Source organism: Pygocentrus nattereri, chromosome 28, assembly GCF_015220715.1.
Source record: "Pygocentrus nattereri isolate fPygNat1 chromosome 28, fPygNat1.pri, whole genome shotgun sequence".
Lineage (NCBI taxonomy): Eukaryota > Metazoa > Chordata > Actinopteri > Characiformes > Serrasalmidae > Pygocentrus > Pygocentrus nattereri.
The window spans coordinates 22,255,723-22,275,466 of record NC_051238.1 but is presented as its reverse complement, the minus strand read 5'-3'; the positions used below and the strand labels follow the sequence as shown (position 1 = coordinate 22,275,466).

Sequence of the window (19,744 nt, the reverse complement as noted above, 5' to 3'; positions counted from 1 at the left end):
GGCGCAGTTTAAATACTAGACCATATTCTAAACCCAGACGTTTTAGGAGCCCATTCATGATAACTGTGTCCAAGTGGTCTAAATCGGTTTTCTTATATCAAGTCTGAGAGTATAAAGAGTATAAAGGTATTTTTGGCGGTTTGCTTATATAACCGAAGCCTTCGCGCCTCCTTCCTTCTCCCGTTCCCTTTAAACAGGAGCGTAAACATCCGTTATAGCGCGCGGGAGGCGAACGGCGCGCCGCTATTGGCTGAGGGAGCTGTCAGTCAAGCAGCGGCGCGGTCTGAAGTGTTTAAACCGCATTGGTCCAAACGGTTCGGGCCAGTTCGACGTCTGCCATTGGCCGGCGTTCGCCCTGCCCGTGTTACTCCGCCTGCTATTGGTCCGCTCCTCCGGCGGGGCTCTAACATCCTCGCCGCTGATTGGTCGCGTCCCGCTCAGGCGCGATTTCTAACGCGGGAAAAGAGGCAACGGGGTCGGGTCACTGTAACGAGCCTGACAGCGGGAAGGGCGGAAAGTACCCGTGTCCCCCGACTCGGACGGAGCCTTTTCGCGTTTTTCTGCTTCGTTTCTTTGTGGAAATGATCGCTTCTCCGCAGAAACAGCCCGTGTGTCCGGATCGCTGACTTTTTTTCTGCCGCTGGATGCTTTTCACCGCGCTTCGGCTGCTTCGTGGAGGCTTTTACGCAGCACGTTTCGTTTCTAAAGCGTTGGGACTTTTTTATTACTGTATAATTTTAGATATAAACCCGTGTTCTTCTCCTGCCATGGCTGACAGCAGCGTTAAGCAACCTCAGGTTATTTTTTGCAACGACTCTCCAAAAAGGGTCCTGGTCTCCGTCATCAAGACGACCCCGATAAAGCCGAAAACCGCGGATTCGGCGATGCCCACCAGCCCCGGGTTCAGCGACTTCATGGTCTACCCGTGGAAGTGGGGGGAAAACGCGCACAACGTGACTCTGAGTCCGGGGTCGGGGAGCGGAGCCGCCTCCCCCACCAGGAACGGCTCCGCCGCGGAGACGGACGGTTCCTCCGCGGAGCACTTAAAGGTGAGAAGGTTGCGGGAGCGGGGCAGGAGGGCTCCCCTGTCCGTTTGGAAATGTGTGGGAAGACGGAGGGAAACGCGCGATCAGCAGCCCGTCAGACCCGAAACACCGCGGTTACTGTTACTGGGTAAAAACAAAGGGGCGCGTTGGGCTCCGGAGACCCTCCGTCTCAGCTCGAAAGTAGTTGGGAGGCAGGCTTTTCCGCGCTCGTGGCGCTGTATCGAGGGTTATTTTGCGCGAAACTCGTCCGCGGCGCTGAAAGAGCCGCGTTTAGGCTGGATTTTTAAAACCCTGTCCATACCGGAGCAGCTGGCTTCTCAAATGACGTCAGCGTCGCGCGCCAAAAAAGCAGCGGACATGATGGCTCTGCTGCAGAAGCAGGGCAGCGGGCAGGAACAGGATGGAGTTGGCTCTGGGCTGCTCAGAGCTCTCCTTCTCCGTCGCTTACAGTCTCATGATCTTGCCCTCAGGTGCACTTTTGGTCACTGGCGTGGTGCTGCTTTGATGAGCTGTGTGATGTGGTCCTGCACACCTGTTCCCAGGATGCTGACCTCTGCCTTTACCTTCTGTCTCATTTCAGGACGGGATCCGCCGTGGCCGTCCTCGTGCCGACACCGTCCGCGAGCTCATCAGTGAAGGTGAGAACTCCACCAGCCGCATCCGCTGCAACATCTGCAACCGGGTCTTCCCCAGAGAGAAGTCGCTGCAGGCGCACAAGCGGACGCACACGGGTAAGTCCCCGTCCGACCCGGCTGCCGTGAACCTGTGCGGGTGAGACGGGAGAGCGCAAAACTCATCTCCTTTGCCTGTGTCGCAGGTGAGAGGCCTTACCTGTGCGATTTTCCGGAGTGTGGAAAGGCCTTCGTCCAGAGCGGCCAGCTGAAAACCCACCAGCGCCTCCACACGGGAGAGAAGCCTTTTGTTTGCTCGGAGAAAGGTAAGAAGAAACTCAAGACCCCGCCGTTTATTGAAAAACCAAAGGCGGCTTCGTAGTTATTACGTGTGTATTACTGCTTGTTCATGGTCTGAATGAATGCATGCAGGCTTGAAACTGTGTAGAACGGTTGGTCATCACTTTGCTTGAACATGAAGACACCAAGAACAACTTTCCTTTCTGCTTCACCACTAGGCTGCGGCAGCCGTTTCACTCATGCCAATCGACACTGCCCCAAGCACCCATATGCCAGGCTGAAGAGAGAGGAACCCACAGGGGAGCCAGGGAAATCCCAGGGGGCTGACAACAAGGCCGTGGCTGAGTGGTTAGCGAAGTAAGCAATTTTAGTCAAATAATAAAGAAACTGTTTTTTTTTGTTTGTTTGTTTTGTTATTTTTCACCAGTTAGGATCTGGGTCCGGCCAACCGAAGCCCAAACATCGTCTTAGATGCTGAAAATAAAAAGTGGAATTTGACTTTTCTTTAATAGTTTTAGGAAAATCATCGATAGTCTTGGTTCGTTTAATTTAACGAATTGGCATGGTTCGTGAACGTAACAGACATTCCTAACTGCATCCCGTTCTCAGGTACTGGCAGATGAGAGAGCAGCGAGCCCCTGCCTCAAGTAAAGGAAAAACTCTGAGTAAGGTTGCCATGGAGGACCAGGAGCAGCAGGACCCCATGGACTTCCTGCCCTCCGATGAAGGGGAAGAGGAGGAACCAGAGGAGGGGAAGAGCAGCAGTGGGGGCGGGGCAGCTCGGCGGCGCCTCCAAGAACAGAGGGAGCGCCTCCACGGAGCGCTGGCCCTCATTGAGCTGGCCAACAACCTCTCTGCCTGAATTCACCAGTGTAAACTATGGCCTGGGGTTGCACCATGCTGAGTAATATCCAGCGTCAGGCAAAGTATTGCAAGTGAGATCTCTTAACGTCCCTCCTAGTTCAGCACTTCACAGGGATTTTACATTACTGGCGATTTTACTCGGTGTTTGTAACCCTAGGATTTCCAGCCTAACAGTGCACCTGTGAGGTTGGCATAAGCTACAAGCACCTTATTTTTGCTTTCAGTTTTAAAGTTAGGCTGCTACTATGGTAGATATCTTTATATGAAGAATGTTTGTTTTGTTTTTCTTCTTCTTTTTCTGCTTATCAAAGAGAGAGAAAGACGGACGATCAGTTTCATGTTTTGTTTTGGTTGTGTTGTGCACTTTTTTTGTGGTAACGAGTTTTTCTTTTGTTTTTTTTTTTCATACAAGTTTGTGTGTCAAGTTGTGAGCATGTTTGTTTGATTGTTTGTTGTGTACATAGGTGGGTTTAGGCGTGATACAGGGTGCATTCACCTACTGCACTCTGGCGATGGTATAACCAGTCCGGTCAAGATGAAACCAGCATAGGCTCTGTGTATTTGGCCACGAAGGGAAAGCATGAGGTGACAAACGAGAGGAAAGACTATATAATCCTGCTCTCATTTTACATTGTTAGTTGCACCTGAAATTTAACAGTAGTATGATTTGCTGCACATAGACCTTTGTTGTCTCTTTAGTTCACTCTTCAGTGGTCTTCACAACCACCCTTGTTCTTCAGACCTGCCGCCTGCCGTCATCCTAAGGCTTTGAGGTTTGAGACGGTGCAGTTACATTGACTAACTCGAGCTCAGAAGCATAGAAATAGCAAGCTCCGTATACTTTCCGCTGACATACAGTATATGCACTTATTAGTTTATAGCAGGCTTCATGGTTACAAGCTCTTCTGAATCATGTACATTTAGAGTTACTTCTACTTCAGCAGTTCAACAGTGGGTTAATGGTTATGTCAGTGGTTGTCAGCTTCCAAAATGTGACAGCACAAAGAGTTTTCAAAAGGTTCTACTTAAAACCTAGAGATAGCACTTGTTTTGGCAATTCAAAGAGTTTTGCATTTTGATGCATTCTGTGGTCTGACGGCATATTCATAGTCCGAAACACTACATTTAAGGGTTTCATCATCCAAAGCCTTTAATATCAATTGACTTTCTTTTAAAGTTTTCTTCCTAATAACAGAAACACTTTTCAAATCCTTTTATACAATTGGATGGTTAGTACAGTGAACTTTGGCTTATTGCATGAACTCAGATGCCCATGTGCTCAGAATTCATTAACAAAACAATCTAATCTGGTGAGAACTCGTTTAAAAAAAAAAAAACTGGAAAAACGTTTTTACAGTTCAACATCCAGTGAGACGTAGATTTATTAAGTATACCTAATTCTTGTATGTTTCCTTATATATAGAAGTAATATATTTCACAGTCATTAGGAAAAGCTGCACAAGGTATACCTTTTAAGTTAAATTCTCGGAAGCGTCCTTTGTGATTGCCTTTGTTTTTTGTGACAACAGAATGTAAATCAAGTTGTTCGATCTGTAACATGGAAAGTTTGCTGTGTGGAAAGGACATTGTAAATGTGTAAAGCAGGCATTTTCCCATAGATAATCCTTAGTGTTAGAACTGCTGGTTTTCATTAAATACCATAAATGACTGACAACATCTGTGCTCTATTAGTCATGATTTATGAACCCCAATGCAATCAAAATCATTATTATTGTCTTAAATGGACACACATATACATATACAATATACTTTTCATATCAACAAAAAATGTAAAACAGTATGTTCCAGGTACATTATTTGGATGTAACTACACTCACCGGCCACTTTACTGGTACACCCGTTCAGTTGCTTGTTAACACAAATAGCTAATCAGCCAATCACACGGCCGCAACTCAATGCATTTAGGCATGTAGAGGTGGTCAAGACAACTTGCTGAAGTGCAGACTGAGCATCAGAACGGGGAAGAAAGGGGATTTAAGGGACTTTGAACGTGGCGTGGTTGTTGGTGCCAGACGGGCTGGTCTGAGTATTTCAGAAACTGCTGATCTACTGGGATTTTCACACACAACCATCTCTAGGGTTTACAGAGAACGGTCCGAAAAAGAGGAAATATCCAGTGAGTGGTCAGTTGTGTGGACGAAAATGCCTCGTTGATGTGAGAGGTCAGAGGAGAATGGGCAGACTGGTTCCAGATGATAGAAAGGCAACAGGAACTCAAATAACCAACCAAAACCTCTGAGGAACGTTTCCAACACCTTGTTGAAAGTGTGCCATGAAGAATTAAGGCAGTTCTGAAGGCAAAAGGGGGTCCAGCCTTTTACTAGCAAGGTGTACCTAATAAAGTGGCCGGTGAGTACGTTCCTTTTGTCACATCAAAAGCAGGGATGCCCAAACCTGTGCATACAACTCCATTTGGGGTGACTCATGCTGTAAGGTGAGGGGCCATCCCATGAGATTTGGGGAATTGTATCTGAGTAGACTATTCTATACAAGTCAGAAAAGAAACAGTGAGTCAGTTTCGTCAACAACCTTTCAGGCTCTTGCTAACTGGTTTGTATATTGTGGTAAGTGTTTTACATACTGGCTTACGATGGTGCTCACTGATTGTGATGCCTAATATTTTGGCTGTCTTGGTTGATTTAGTTAGCTTCATGATGGCTTTACTGGCTTTGATGCTTCATTGGTGTCAAGAGAAAAGCAAGAGACTGCAGATGTCATCTAGAAACAGATGAACAACCAACCGTCCAATTACAGCCCCTAAAACAGCGGGACTAGGTATAAAAACAGCTATAATCTCCATTTCATACAGCCAGTAGAGACATACAGTACATTAAAGCTGCACATAAACTGAACTGATGCTGATAGTCAGCACTTTAACTTCTTAGTCAGAGTTCAAATCTATAGATAGTCCAGGTACATATGGACTGCACACTGTCTGTCATCAATACATTAGTCTATAATGATTAGTGTTTAATGTAAACACAAACACCGGACGGCAGCTTTATGGGTTACAGTCTACATTTCAGACTGCAGTGAGTGGTCTTTTCTCAGCTCTGTCCTGCAGCTCCTCTACCACAGGAACTCTCAGTTTGTCCTCTTCTTGGTTTGTGGTTTGTGCAGAAGAGGTACTTTGGAAGGTCAGGTATGAGTACACCAAGCCACCAGTGATACTGAAGGAGAGTAAAAAAGAAAAAGTAAAAATGATTTTTTTTTCACATCGCGAACATCGGCTGTTTAGAGTGGTTAAAGTATCTTACCATATATTTAGTCCTACAAAGTTTGCCCACGAGAAGACATAGTCTCCTCCGATGAACATGCCAATGTAGGCGACAGCCACATTCTATGAAAAGTGAAAAGAATGTTCAGAACTCAATTCAGGTCCAGCTTAGATTTAGACAGTACTTTAATAACCAACAGAAATCAAGACCTAAGCCCCTCATGAGTAAGCTCAGGGTGAGAGTGGTAGGAAAAAGAGCAAGAGGAAGAAACACAGGGGAACCAAAACTTAAAAGAGGAAGGCATCTGCCTCCATTCAACAAAACTCAACGAGAGCTATAAGAATTAGGAAACAAAGTGTGAGGCCAAACCTTAAACCGAAGCATTCAGAATGAAAAGCAAGGACTGAAGTCAGAAGTCTATCGATTCAGATTTGTGGATGATTAAATCTGATGGACTATAGAACTGACACGTCACTTTGAAATATTTTTCCCACATAGGATAGGAGGATAGGATAGACTTTTATTATCCCACTGGGGCAAATTTACATTGTTACAGCAGAATACACAGTAAGCAGATAAAGAGCAGTAAGTAGACAAAGATGTGCGTCATACAAAATACAAAATATAAGATATACCATATAAATAAATAAATAAACAAGGCGTCTGTTAGCAGAAAACTATAAAAAATAAAAATAGAATTAAGAAACTACAAATTTACAGTTTACATTGCACAATACTATCAGAAATCTGCAAGCTACACTCACTGGCCATTTTATTAGGCATGTAGAGGTGGTCAAGACAACTTGCTGAAGTGCAGACCGAGCATCAGAACGGGGAAGAAAGGGGATTTAAGGGACTTTCTACTGGGATTTTCACGCACAACCATCTCTAGGGTTTACAGAGAACGGTCCGAAAAAGAGGAAATATCCAGTGAGCGGTCAGTTGTGTGGACGAAAATGCCTTGTTGATGTGAGAGGTCAGAGGAGAATGGGCAGACTGGTTCCAGATGATAGAAAGGCAGCAGGAACTCAAATAACCAACCAAAATCTCTGAGGAACGTTTCCAACACCTTGTTGAAAGTGTGCCACAAAGAATTAAGACAGTTCTGAAGGCAAAAGAGGGTCCAACCTTTTACTAGCAAGCTAATAAAGTGGCTGGTGAGTGTACAGTATACTTTCTAGCTTAATCCTAAACTAAAAAGGTCTTTTTACAGTAAATGACTATTGATGCTACAATTTAATCTTAGCTCAGATGCGACGTGTCCAGGAAACTGACTCAATATGCTGAAAAATCTGTAGACACCTGCTCATCCAACATTTCTTTTGAAATCAAGGGTATTAATAGGAAATTTGTCCCCTTTTGCAATTACAACCGCCTCCACACTTCTGGGAGGGCTAGAACATTACAGTGAGGATTTGATTGCATTCAGCCACCAGAGCAGCAGTGAGGTCAGGTAATGATGATGTTAGTTCTGGATCACAAACACTACTCCAACTCTCCCAAAGGTATTAAATAAAGCTGTATCACAGTTCTACTGCTCCACAGCCCAATGCTGGGGGCCTTTACACCCCTCTAGCTGATGCTCAGCATTGGGCATGTTGTATTGGCAATGATTTTCTAGAGTTTTTCCACAAACGCCAGCAATGGATGCACCTTAAAATGAGTTTATTTACTAATTAAAAGAGATGTGTGGATACTTTTGAACATCTTCTCTGAAGCCCGGAAAGCTTAGGAATGCATGGGCTCCAACAGTTCACTGTAACAGCTGAAATTCAAACCCAAGTAATTGTTTTCCATCTTCCTCTTCCAAATAGATCAGCTCAGACTTCATAGGAACCCACACGTGCAACTAAACCCTCAAAGGAAAAGTCGTCTTAGTACATGTGCCTGAATGCTCTCTACCCCTCCTACTGTTCGGGGTCATTCATGGCAGATGCTGTTGCAAGTCCTTAGCCACTCCTCCCTCAGGTCAGCCTGTCAGTGCTTAAAAGACCACTGTGCAATATTTACTGGCACCTAGTGTTGAGTTTGTAGATTGCAACCAACTGAATACCCCCCCCCCCCCCCCCCCCCCCCAAATTTGTCTGTTCCAGAGGTGGACGAAGTACACAAATCATGTACTTGAGTTAAAGTCGAGACACCCAAGGTAAAATATTACTCCAGTAAAAGTAGAAGTCCTTACTCCAGACCTCCACTTGAGTAAAAGTACCAAAGTATTTGCTTTCAAATGTACTTAAGTATTGAAAGTAAAAGTACTAAAAGAGTAATTCTGGCTCTGATGTCCTGTTATCATTTTTATAACCAGACTGGCTTCATGAACTCATTTCAGGTGAAAGTCCTCCAGCGTCTCTCTTGGTAAACCAGTCTTTTAATAGAACGTCATTAATTAGTGACGCTGACGTCTATTAAAATGATCAGAAGCACAAAACACTGAAGGTAAACAGTTTCCATCAGGGAGAACCGAGTGGCTCTGAAATCACTTTTTACACACAAGCAAAGTTTCAGTTTAAGATTACTTTGTAAATTAGTTACAAGCTGAATAAAAACTGGCTTTAAACTCAGGATCACAAATAAGTTTTCCTTTACTGTGTTGATCTGTAGGCCTCTGTTCATAAACATAAACTAGCCCAAACTAATTTACTATAAAATGAAAGAGTTTGTATGAATGTGACGTATGTGCTCCCAAATTTTTTACACTGCTGCCCTGATGTTGAACTGCGTGCTGCACTGGGTCGGTATGACCAACAGGTCAAAACAAGCTCTAAACAAAGTGACCGCTGGGCCCTGATTGGTGCTCTGGCTTTGCGCTTCTTTCGTTTTGACATGTTACGTTTTTATACACACAGAAACCAAAAGGAACGACAGATTTCTCAAAATGTAGGAGTAAAAAGTCGGATATTAGACTCTGAAATGTAGTGGAGTGAAAGTAAAAAATCTTCCAAAATGGAAAAACTTAAGTAAAGTACAGATACACGGAAAAACTACTTAAGTACAGAAACGAATTACATTTACTCAGTTACTGTCCACCACTGGCCTGTTCTGGGCTACTGTAGAAACATGGTGGCGCAACATGTTGGAAGAGGACCTACTCCCTATGTAGATTAAAGGGCTCAACAAAAGCAAAGCAATTCCATGTTACAGGTGAATAAACACTAAAGAAAACACGGTACTATATTCCATTCCTGCTAATAGATCCCCCTAAATCTTACATACTGCACCTTTAAAGTGCCACCTACTAACTACTGGGACCTGTTCAGCACCAGGACAAAACCATTACACAATATGGACTACATATCCCTCAGATACTCGCTTTCCAATGTCTTGTCAACGTTTGTGCAATCTAAGCCACACTGATCTCTGGCATGTCAGCCTACTTTTGAATATTTTGTGCCTGCCTCTGCCTGTCTGGCCATGCTTATGCATGTTCCTCGGCAATTATCAATAATCAAATGTCTATTAGACTATTAGAAGAATTTGATGAGATTCAAGAGACAGTATGAAAGACAAAGTTCAAAAGATCTAATGCAGTTTAAAAGGAAGAAAATAGACGAACTACAAACCTTAACTGCTCCAATGACTGTAGTGGTTAAGGCACTGTTGTAATAGCTGCACAGAACGATAGAGTACATCAAAACGAACCTGAAATGATAAAACATTAAAGTTACTACAGCGCTTGTTAAAGGCCAGCTGGAACTGTTAAAAGAGCTGCGTTTCATTTAGAAAATGGCCAGATGAAGAGTGACGTACCCCATGGCACAAGAGAGCAGAAAATACAAATTGAAACTCAGGGACATCCACCCTTTAAAGGCGATGACCTAAAAAGAAAGCATGACAAGATGAATGGTTTCGTGTTAATGCAGCTGCATCACATTTTTCTAACGACTTATTCACATAATCCTTCAGTCACTCGTTCAGTCATTTACCTTTTCTAAATCTCCTGTGTAGGCACTCACCAAAGCAGTGGGTATAATGATGATGAATGCGTTGTAGAACAAAATCCCATACTTGCCAAGGCCCTTTCGAGAGCAGAACAATACATCAGCACAACCGAAAGTCAGAGTTAATTGGTGAGAGATAAATCCAGTGTTTGCTTAGTGGAAAAGGCTCAATATTCAGGACAAGTTTTCACCAGTTTTCCTAGATAAATATGGCACAATGAAATGTACAGTCACTCTATATGACCTGGCTTTTTTAGTGTTTGTCATTAAAGTCATTTCTATTACAGTACGTGTGGGAACATATCGTCGCTGTGGTAACAGAACTTCGTATCTTTGAACCTGTAACTTTGTAGGCGAAAGAAAACTCAACTCAACTTTCATGTATATGGATTAAAAGCAAAGATGCTGAAAAGTGTTCTTTGTGAAAGGCCTGAGAAAAAACAATTTAGGTTCTCTAGAGATTTCAATGGGTAGGTCTTTAGAGAGCCATTTTTTAAATGAGATGTGTGAGTGTGAAGAACGTTTTTTATATAATAGGAAGAACCTTTAAAGTGGAATTCAATACATTTCTGCATCATCTAATCATTTACAAATAGCATAAAGAACGCAAACCTACACACGTAAGAAAAATCGTTCTAGGGTTCTTCAGTAAGAAAACATGGTGCCATATGGAACCATAAACACTCAAGGAACCATTTGCTTGATGAAAGTGTTCTTTAGTGTTGTTTACGCATCCTTCAGATTGATGGAGAATGTGTTTTATACGGTGCTATATAGAACCTTTTTTGAAACAGGTTCTTCTATTGTTACAGACTTGATCGTAACAACAAAAGAACCCTTTTTAGTGCTATATAGAGCCATTTTCAAAAGAACCATCTATAGCATACTGTCATTTAACTTTACTCATGCAAAGGGTTCTTTGAGTGTTTATGGTTCCATATAGACCCATTTTCTTTACTATAGAACCCTTGAAGAACCATCTTTTTCAAGTGTGTATCACCACCACAAAGTCTGAGATGGTAAGCCTCTCCAGAATGACGCATCTCACATCAAACCACTTGGCTTTTAACTATTTAATTATGCAGTTTTTGTAAATTGGTGGTGTTCGCTTTACACTGGCACAGAACCTATTCATTATGTGACGGTTCCTTAAAGATTCTTCACACTCACAAATCTCTTGTGAGTGTAAAAAGCATGGTTCTTCAGGGAATCAAAAGTGGTTCTTTTATAGCACCTTTATTGTTAAGAATGTAAGAAGCGTTCAGTTCCAAGTTTATTTGGACTATTGTTATTGATCCAGTCATCATGAATTATTCCCATAATGAAAAGTGCAGCTGGTGTGTCCAAATGTTAAAGAAAAGCAAAAGTATAAACAGGGGGAGATAGATAGATAGATAGACGGACGGACGGACGGACGGACGGACGGACGGACGGATACTTTATTGATCCCGAAGGAAATTTAGCAAGAGATATGAGGTACATTTCATATGACAGCAATTACATGTTACTATTAATTACAAAGTAATTGCTATTATATTAAACGACTGTCACACTAAAACAACAAGTTACATTAGACACATACCTCAACCCCCAGTTTCTTCTTTGTGTAAACGCCATTGGCAGCTGTGAAGACATCGTTGAGTAGAACAAAAGTGTATCCTTCTGCATCAAATGCCAGGTCAGAACTAAACACATTTAAGAAAATGTTACTTATGATTCTGAAATATCTCTACCACACTGCTGAAATAAAGTAGACATGCTGATCAGGGAATTATGAATAGATTACTGTACCTCGCGGCGACCAGTGCCCCAAACACAATGGCTAACACACTGCACACCAGCTGAGGTGAAAACGTTGTCCTGTAAGATTAAAAGGCTTTCACATACACTCACTGGACGCTTTATTAGGTACAATATATACAATATACTTTTCATATCAACAAAAAATGTAAAACAGTATGTTCCAGGTACATTATTTGGATGTAACTACAGTCACCGGCCACTTTACTGGTACACCCGTTCAGTTGCTTGTTAACACAAATAGCTGATCAGCCAATCACACGGCCGCAACTGAATGCATTTAGGCATGTAGAGGTGGTCAAGACAACTTGCTGAAGTGCAGACCGAGCATCAGAACGGGGAAGAAAGGGGATTTAAGGGACTTTGAACGTGGCGTGGTTGTTGGTGTCAGACGGGCTGGTCTGAGTATTTCAGAAACTGCTGATCTACTGGGATTTTCACGCACAACCATCTCTAGGGTTTACAGAGAACGGTCAGAAAAAGAGAAAATATCCAGTGAGCGGTCAGTTGTGTGGACGAAAATGCCTTGTTGATGTGAGAGGTCAGAGGAGAATGGGCAGACTGGTTCCAGATGATAGAAAGGCAACAGGAACTCAAATAACCAACCAAAATCTCTGAGGAACGTTTCCAACACCTTGTTGAAAGTGTGCCATGAAGAATTAAGGCAGTTCTGAAGGCAAAAGGGGGTCCAACCTTTTACTAGCAAGGTTGTACCTAATAAAGTGGCCGGCGAGTGTGTATAGCCTGCATACCCAAACAAAAAGATCACTGATGGATTTCTATTCCAGCTGAGCTCTATATACAATAAATCAAACATTTCTCTGGTGTTACTGTTGGTCTGATAAACAAAGCAAACATAGTAATACTGAAGGAATTAAATGAACCGTCAATGCGCAGTGACCAAGTGACAAAGTGCCTCATGTACAATCACAAGGAAGCAAGTTCACATCCTATCATGGTAGACCAAAGAAATGGAATGAATGGAATGAATGGAATGAAACTGGAAGCAATTCAGAGTGGTGTGATGTGAAATTCTAGAGAAACGTTCCGAGTCAGAATTGTTTATGAGGGTGATGGGAAACAGACGCCCAAAGCATTTAATGCCACCTCAGAGAAAATTCATCAAAATGGTTGTGAATGCATTGCCTGATGCCTCAGATTTTTTACATTTTGTGACAGTTTTCTAATGTTTTTGGACTAAAAAGCCTTTTTTAAACACATGCTGAGTTGTGTGCAAGGAAAACAGCGCCCAAAGCAGCGTGGAGGTTCACTACTTATTTTGGATAGTAAATAAAATGACTATATTTGCCTTGTAGACATCGTGACCCCTGGTTCCCACCACCACCACTTTAAAAAAAAATTGAGTATAAGTTTCTCTACAATGAACTATTACACATCAAACCAATCTAAACGATTTTGTTTACATTTTAATAGTTTCTGCAGAATTAAGCAGACAATTTAATAGCAGAATTCACCCAAAGATGCAGATTGTATATGCTTGAATTGGAATTATATTCATTTATATTCAAACAGTCGCAGCATTTTGAGTTCATAAAGCACTACGGCGGACTATAAGAACTGGTTCTTGGTGTTTTTTTTAAATAGCTACAATGCCAGACACCTACAAGACTCCAAATCATTCCACTTGGAGGTCTTTCTTGATACATACCTCAATATTTTTGACTCCATAATCATTGTCAGTAGAATAGTGAATTTTCTTAGCACAGTGAACATCGGCAAGCTGTAAGGCAGAGAGGAACATGACAGCCGGTCACCAAAATGAGCTTCTATTACTAAAAGTACATAGTTCCACATTCAGATGGAAAGATAATAGAAAACACGTCAGTGGCAGGCAGAGACATTCCTTGTGGCTCTTTACAGAGCTATTATTAACAAAGCTAAACACAATTAAACACAATAATTTTGGATTAAATGCTCCAATATTCAGACAAATCTTAGCTGTTCCTAGATTTATGACCTGAATAATAAATGTTAAACACCTTAATACCTTAATTTCTTTGTGCTTCCCAGTCCTGTTACATGATTTCCAACATAGAGTAATGGCAAAGGAAAAATCTGGAGAAAAAAAACACCACATAACAAGAAGATTGGTCAAGAGGCCATATGAGACGGTTCTTATTTAGTTATCTGCAAATGTAAATATTACAGAAATCTAAACATGCGTACACTGTCAGAAAAAAAGGTACGGCACTGTCACTGGGGCAGTGCCCCTCTTGTCACTGTGGTGGTACCCTCAGGGGTACATCCCAGTACCTTTAATCAGGGAACATAACTGAACCATAATCCACTGAAATGATCTGTTCTAAGCTGTATTGACTCCACACACCCCGCCTCGCCTCCAGGCTTTATAATGTTACCGCTTTGTTTTAAAACATTCCGCTATGAAAAGGTACAAATATCTACTTTTCACCTGGAAAAACTCTTAAAGCCACTGCTGTACCTTTGATGGTACATTTACATTGTTTGTACCTTGATGAATGAATCATGTATCTGCACAGTATGATTATTTCTAACAGTGTAAAACCATCAATATTAAAATAAATGAATCACATTCACCTTTCTTGGTAAGCTTTTGTCAAAATCCTGAAAACTGACCGCTTTGCAGACTTTGGCTGAGTAAAGAATGATGATGGTGAAAGCCATCTGAGGGGAGAAAAAAAAACAACTCTCAAATACTGTCAACGCTTTGTGACAGTCCACAGTATAGATTCATAAACAAAAATGCAGTAAAACCCTGACCTGTCCAACTGCAAGGAACATGAACGAGGGAAATCTGTACAAAGGAAGTGCATTTTAGTTGCTGGCCCACAAATGAATTATACACTTATACAAGTATTTTTAGCCCTAATGAATCAGTAACCAACTATGAATCAATCAATATGTAACACTGTAACGTTATTACTTTGTTATTGTCATCTATAACCCAGTGCAGTGTCCTACTGTTAGTCTTGTGGTCCCCATCATTGGTTAATAATCAAGTCTTGAGCTTAATAATTTATGTTAGAGCAGGAAAACTATGAGACCATGCAGTCTAGATGGACTACAGGACTAAAACCACTCAGATTAAGAGACCCTTATTAGTCCCACAAACTGGGAAATTTCACCTCCGCATTTCACCCATCCGTGAAGTGAAACACCACAAACACACTAGTGAGCACACACACTCTAGGGGGCAGTGAGCACACTTGACCGGAGCGGTGGGCAGCCCAATCCACAGCACCCAGGGAGCAGTTGGGGGTTAGGTGTCTTGCTCAAGGACACCTCAGTCATGTGCTGTCGGCTCTGGGGATCGAACCGGCGAACTTCCGGTCACGAGGCTGCTTCCCTGACCTCCAGCCCATGACTGCCCTCTTGTAGTGAAAAATCTCATTGAAGTGCTGCTTTAAGATGTTCAGACAACGGTCCAGACAGAGGGGTAAACTCAGTAGACTGTCTGCTGAGCTCATGCAGTTTGAGGACTTTTCCACACATCGTCATTATAACACTAGAAAATAAACAATTATAACTACACTCTTGAAAAAGATGGTTCTTTAATAGTTCTTTAGTAAAGACAACGGTTCCATATAGCACCAAAAAGGATTCTTCTGTCGTTCTGGTGTCAAACCATCCTCTATAACTCATACAAAACGCGGCAGGGCACAACCTAAGAAAGCCAAAAAACAAGAAATCAGATCAGAAAGAGCCACACTGGCTGCTTGTATCTGTCGGGGTAGATTTTAAAGTTCTGCTACTAGGTCTTAAGGCTCTGAATGGCCTTAAAGCACCTGCTTACATCGCAGAACGTCTGGCTGTTTGTGGTCCAGCACGTGATCTTAGATCTGCACATACTGTCCATTAAACACAGAAATAACGGGGAGAGACCATTTCACGTATTATGCCTTTGAAAAGGTATCTCTCTGCCGCTCTTGGTGTTCATCTTTTTCGTGTCATACGATTTCAAATCAGTTCTCATAATTTCTTCTAATTCCTTCTGTTAAGCTTGATCACCTGCACTTTGAGCTGCCACTGGCCAAAATAAAGACTGTTGTTGTTGTTGTTGTTATAAGCTTGTCACAAGAGGGGAACCCTTCTTGGTGCTATATAGAACCATTTTCGGAAATGTTCTACACAGAACCTTATAAAAGACATTCTCTCTGAATCTGAAGAACCGTGTAAAGAACCATGTGAAGAACCATTTAAGCCTGAAATTCCCATTACTAAGAAAACAAAGCGTATTTGTAAGACGTGTATTATAATACAAACACGAGGAACTGAATCCCACAGACTGTCATTTTTTAGAGAATGAAGGGTTTAATCTAAAGTGATCTGGTGAGAACCTGAAGTTGGGACACGCTGTGCTCGTGGATCCGGGCTACAGGTGAGTGGAAGTGGACAGTAACGCTCGTGAAGAGACTAAGAGCTCCAACTCACCGGTAGTTGGTTAAAACCGTCTTGTTGACCACGATGATGAGGAAGGAGCTGGCGGCATAAAAAGCAGCAGACAGGAGCTTCACGGTCTGGTCTGGTCTTGAGGCAGGAGCTCTTGACATCTTGCTGCGAGTACATGGCGCTTCCGGTAACCTGTCGTTTTAAGGTTGTCGTGTAAATACTGCAGCCATGTCACCCGTTTACCCTGCTGGTGAGGCTGCGCACACACGCACTCCCTCGGGGTGTGAACACGGTGTTAGTGAGCTGGTACAAGCCGCTAAACTGGTTCAGGAGGGTCTCTGTAAAGTTCACTCACCCACACCCACTCGCTTACTCGGAGGCTCAGGGAAGTGCAGTGTCAGCCGAGGCCGCTAGGTGGCAGAAAAGCGCCGCTCAAATAATTCAGTAGCCGTTCCGCGAGAGCCGTCACACGTCGTGATAATAATAATAATAATAATGCAGTCAGATGTGTACACAGAGCTCACACACACACACACACAGAGCTCACACACACACACAGAGCTCACACACACACACACACACACACACACACAGAGCTCACACACAGAGCTCACACACACACACACACACACACACACACACAGAGCTCACACACACACACACACACACACAGAGCTCACACACAGAGCTCACACACACACACAGAGCTCACACACAGAGCTCACACACACACACACAGAGCTCACACACACACACACACACACACACAGAGCTCACACACACACACAGAGCTCACACACAGAGCTCACACACACACACACAGAGCTCACACACAGAGCTCACACACACACACACACACACACACACACACAGACTTTCCAACTTTCTTTTATTTGTATGTAATAAATAAACAAAAATATAACCCCATCTCAGCCAGAGTGAGAGGGGAAAGTCACAGGTGTCTTAACCCATCTCAGGAACAGGGTCTCTCTCTCTCTCTCTCTCTCTCTCTCTCTCTCTGTCTCTCTCTCTGTCTCTCTCTCTCTGTCTCTCTCTCTGTCTGTCTCTCTCTCTCTGTGTCTCTCTATCTGTCTCTCACAGTGTAGTCATCAGGGTGGTCTTCAGTCTCAGATCAGTCACTGTACTCAGGTACTCTGCCACAGTGTAGTCATCAGGGTGGTCCTCAGTCTCAGATCAGACACTGTACTCAGGTACTCTGCCACAGTGTAGTCATCAGGGTGGTCCTCAGTCTCAGATCAGTCACTGTACTCAGGTGCTCTGCCACAGTGTAGTCATCAGGGTGGTCTTCAGTCTCAGATCAGTCACTGTACTCAGGTACTCTGCCACAGTGTAGTCATCAGGGTGGTCCTCAGTCTCAGATCAGTCACTGTACTCAGGTACTCTGCCACAGTGTAGTCATCAGGGTGGTCCTCAGTCTCAGATCAGTCACTGTACTCAGGTACTCTGCCACAGTGTAGTCATCAGGGTCGTCCTCAGTCTCAGATCAGTCACTGTACTCAGGTGCTCTGCCACAGTGTAGTCATCAGGGTGGTCTTCAGTCTCAGATTAGTCACTGTACTCAGGTACTCTGCCACAGTGTAATCATCAGGGTGGTCCTCAGTCTCAGATCAGTCACTGTACTCAGGTACTCTGCCACCGTAAACTGTCTTTTTAGGGCCAGATAACTCTGCATTTTACTTTGTGATTTAGTTTGAGTTTCCCAGTTGTCTCTCTATTTTTCTCTCAGATGTTGTGTAGTTTGGTTGGTTCTGATCAGATTGGTTTTGTTTTTCTGATCCTGAGCCTGTTGAGTGTTAGTGTGTGTTAGTGTGTGTGAGTGTGTGTTAGTGCAGGTTAGTGTGTGGTTCAGGACCAGCTGAGTGAGGGGACTGTTGTCTTTGCTCAACTCCTGGTACTGCAGAGCTTTATAATGATATGAGTGGGGGTCGCTATTTTTAGGTGCATCCAAAATTTGATTGCCCTTTTTTGTATTTTTATAATTAGTGGGTACTGACCTAATTCTGCTCTGCATGCATTGTTGGTGGTGTTTCTGTGCACTTTTAAAATGTTTTTGCAAAACTGCATGCAGAGTCTCAATTCTGTGAAATTCCTGATTGGTTAGCGGACCCCACACTTCACTGCCATAAAGAGCAATTGGTTCAGTTACTGACTCAAATATTTTTATCCAAATTCTGATGGGAATTTCTACAAAAATATGATGTTTTATGGCAAAGAAAGCCCTGCAAGCTTTTTCTCTCAGTTCACTCACTGCCTGATGGAAATGACCTGAAGACCTGATTTTGAGGCCTGAATAATTATAGCTTGAGGAGTGATTAATCTGGTTTGTGCCTAACCTAAATGTGAGTTGTTTTCCCTGAGATCTGGATCCTTTCTGAAATATCACTATATTAATCTTTTTCAGGTTTACTGCCAGGGCCCAGGTCTGGCAGTACTGCTCCAGCAGGTCCAGGTTCTGCTGTAGGCCCTGTTCTGAGGGGGACAGCAGAACCAGGTCATCTGCATAGAGCAGGAATTTAATCTGCGATTTATGCAGAGTGAGACCGGGAGCTGTGGACTTGCCAATTCATCAATGTAGATATTAAATAGAGTTGGGCTTAAACAGCAGCCCTGTCTCACTCCACGCTCCTGGGAGATGGAATTTGTTTGTTTATTGCCAGATTTTATGCTGCATTTATTTTCTGTGTACGATGATTAAATTTGATCATATGTTTTACCCCCTCCACCACTTTCTATAAGTTTGTAGAATAGTCCTTGGTGCCAAATAGAACCAAAAGCCTTTATTATGTCAATAAAGCATGCAAAGATTTTGGTTTTATTTTGGACGATGTATTTATCAATTAGGGTGTGTAGGGTGTAAATATGATCGGTGGTGCGGGAATTTAGTAAAAATCCAATTTGACTTTTACTCAAGACACTGTGCTCCATAAGGAGGTTCAGGAATCTAGAGTTTAAAATGCTGCACAGCAACTTCGCCAGATTACTATTCACACAGAAGCCTCTGTAGTTATTAGGGTCCAATTTGTCTCCACTTTTAAAGATCGGGGTTATCAGTCCATGATTCCAGATTTCAGGGAAGTAACCTACACTCAGAACCAGATTAAACAAATTTAGAATAGCCAGACGAAATTTAGAAGTCGTATATTTTAGCATCTCATTTAGGACACCATCAGACCCACAGGCTTTATTTGGTGTTAGTTAATTTTATCATTAAGATCCTGCTCAGTAATTGAGAAGTCTAAAGGGTTTTGGTCACTGTTAATAGTCAGTTTTAGTTTCTCAAGTTCTCTTTGTCATTTTGCATTTTATGTCATTTCAGAGTTTGGGTCTGGATCTTCTGGATCTTCTTGAAGAGTGTTTGGAAATGACTTGTCCATACGTCTTCATTTTCAATTGTCAATTGTTCATAGTCTTTCTTTTTCAGGTTGTTCCAGTGATTCCAAAATTGACTTGTCAGTTGATAGGATCGTGGTGAATAGGAACCAGGGCAATAGATTTGAAAATATACTTTAGAACCAAAACCTTCACAAAACTATCAT

The 19,744-nt window shown here is 42.7% G+C and overlaps 2 protein-coding genes across 4 annotated transcripts; one reads left to right on the top strand and one right to left on the bottom strand.

Moving 5' to 3' along the window:
• Positions 1–485: 485 nt before the first annotated feature.
• On the top strand, positions 486–4,496 carry znf367 (zinc finger protein 367). Its single transcript, XM_017702720.2, has 5 exons — positions 486–1,049; positions 1,627–1,777; positions 1,864–1,983; positions 2,176–2,314; positions 2,567–4,496. The coding sequence occupies exons 1-5, from the start codon at positions 645–647 to the stop codon at positions 2,817–2,819; spliced, it is 1,068 nt and encodes a 355-aa protein (XP_017558209.1). The 5' UTR covers positions 486–644; the 3' UTR covers positions 2,820–4,496.
• Positions 4,497–5,081: 585 nt separating this feature from the next.
• Positions 5,082–16,574, bottom strand: slc35d2 (solute carrier family 35 member D2). Of its 3 annotated transcripts, none has more exons than XM_017702751.2 (12): positions 16,230–16,574; positions 14,559–14,592; positions 14,376–14,462; positions 13,807–13,874; positions 13,468–13,539; positions 11,790–11,858; positions 11,581–11,683; positions 9,984–10,076; positions 9,808–9,875; positions 9,621–9,699; positions 6,100–6,182; positions 5,082–6,012 (listed from the first exon to the last, which is right to left on the bottom strand). In XM_017702751.2, exons 1-12 carry the CDS (start codon positions 16,346–16,348, stop codon positions 5,865–5,867), a joined length of 1,023 nt encoding a protein of 340 aa, XP_017558240.1. In that variant the 5' UTR covers positions 16,349–16,574; the 3' UTR covers positions 5,082–5,864. The 3 variants fall into 3 exon arrangements, with proteins under 3 accessions (XP_017558240.1, XP_017558242.1, XP_037391585.1); XM_017702753.2 differs by having other exon boundaries at positions 10,014–10,076; XM_037535688.1 differs by lacking the exon at positions 14,559–14,592.
• Positions 16,575–19,744: the final 3,170 nt, after the last annotated feature.

Bases quoted from the DNA above. Each gene is read 5' to 3' on its own strand.
- znf367 (XM_017702720.2), top strand. From the start codon at position 645: ATGCTTTTCACCGCGCTTCGGCTGCTTCGTGGAGGCTTTTACGCAGCA. The intron at 1,984-2,175 runs GTAAGAAGAAAC...CTTCACCACTAG, and splicing joins TTTTGTTTGCTCGGAGAAAG to GCTGCGGCAGCCGTTTCACT. The intron at 2,315-2,566 runs GTAAGCAATTTT...TCCCGTTCTCAG, and splicing joins GTGGCTGAGTGGTTAGCGAA to GTACTGGCAGATGAGAGAGC.
- slc35d2 (XM_017702751.2), bottom strand. From the start codon at position 16,348: ATGTCAAGAGCTCCTGCCTCAAGACCAGACCAGACCGTGAAGCTCCTG. The intron at 14,463-14,558 runs GTCAGGGTTTTA...TTCTCCCCTCAG, and splicing joins TGTTCCTTGCAGTTGGACAG to ATGGCTTTCACCATCATCAT. The intron at 13,875-14,375 runs GTGAATGTGATT...TTTTTTCTCCAG, and splicing joins ACAAAAGCTTACCAAGAAAG to ATTTTTCCTTTGCCATTACT.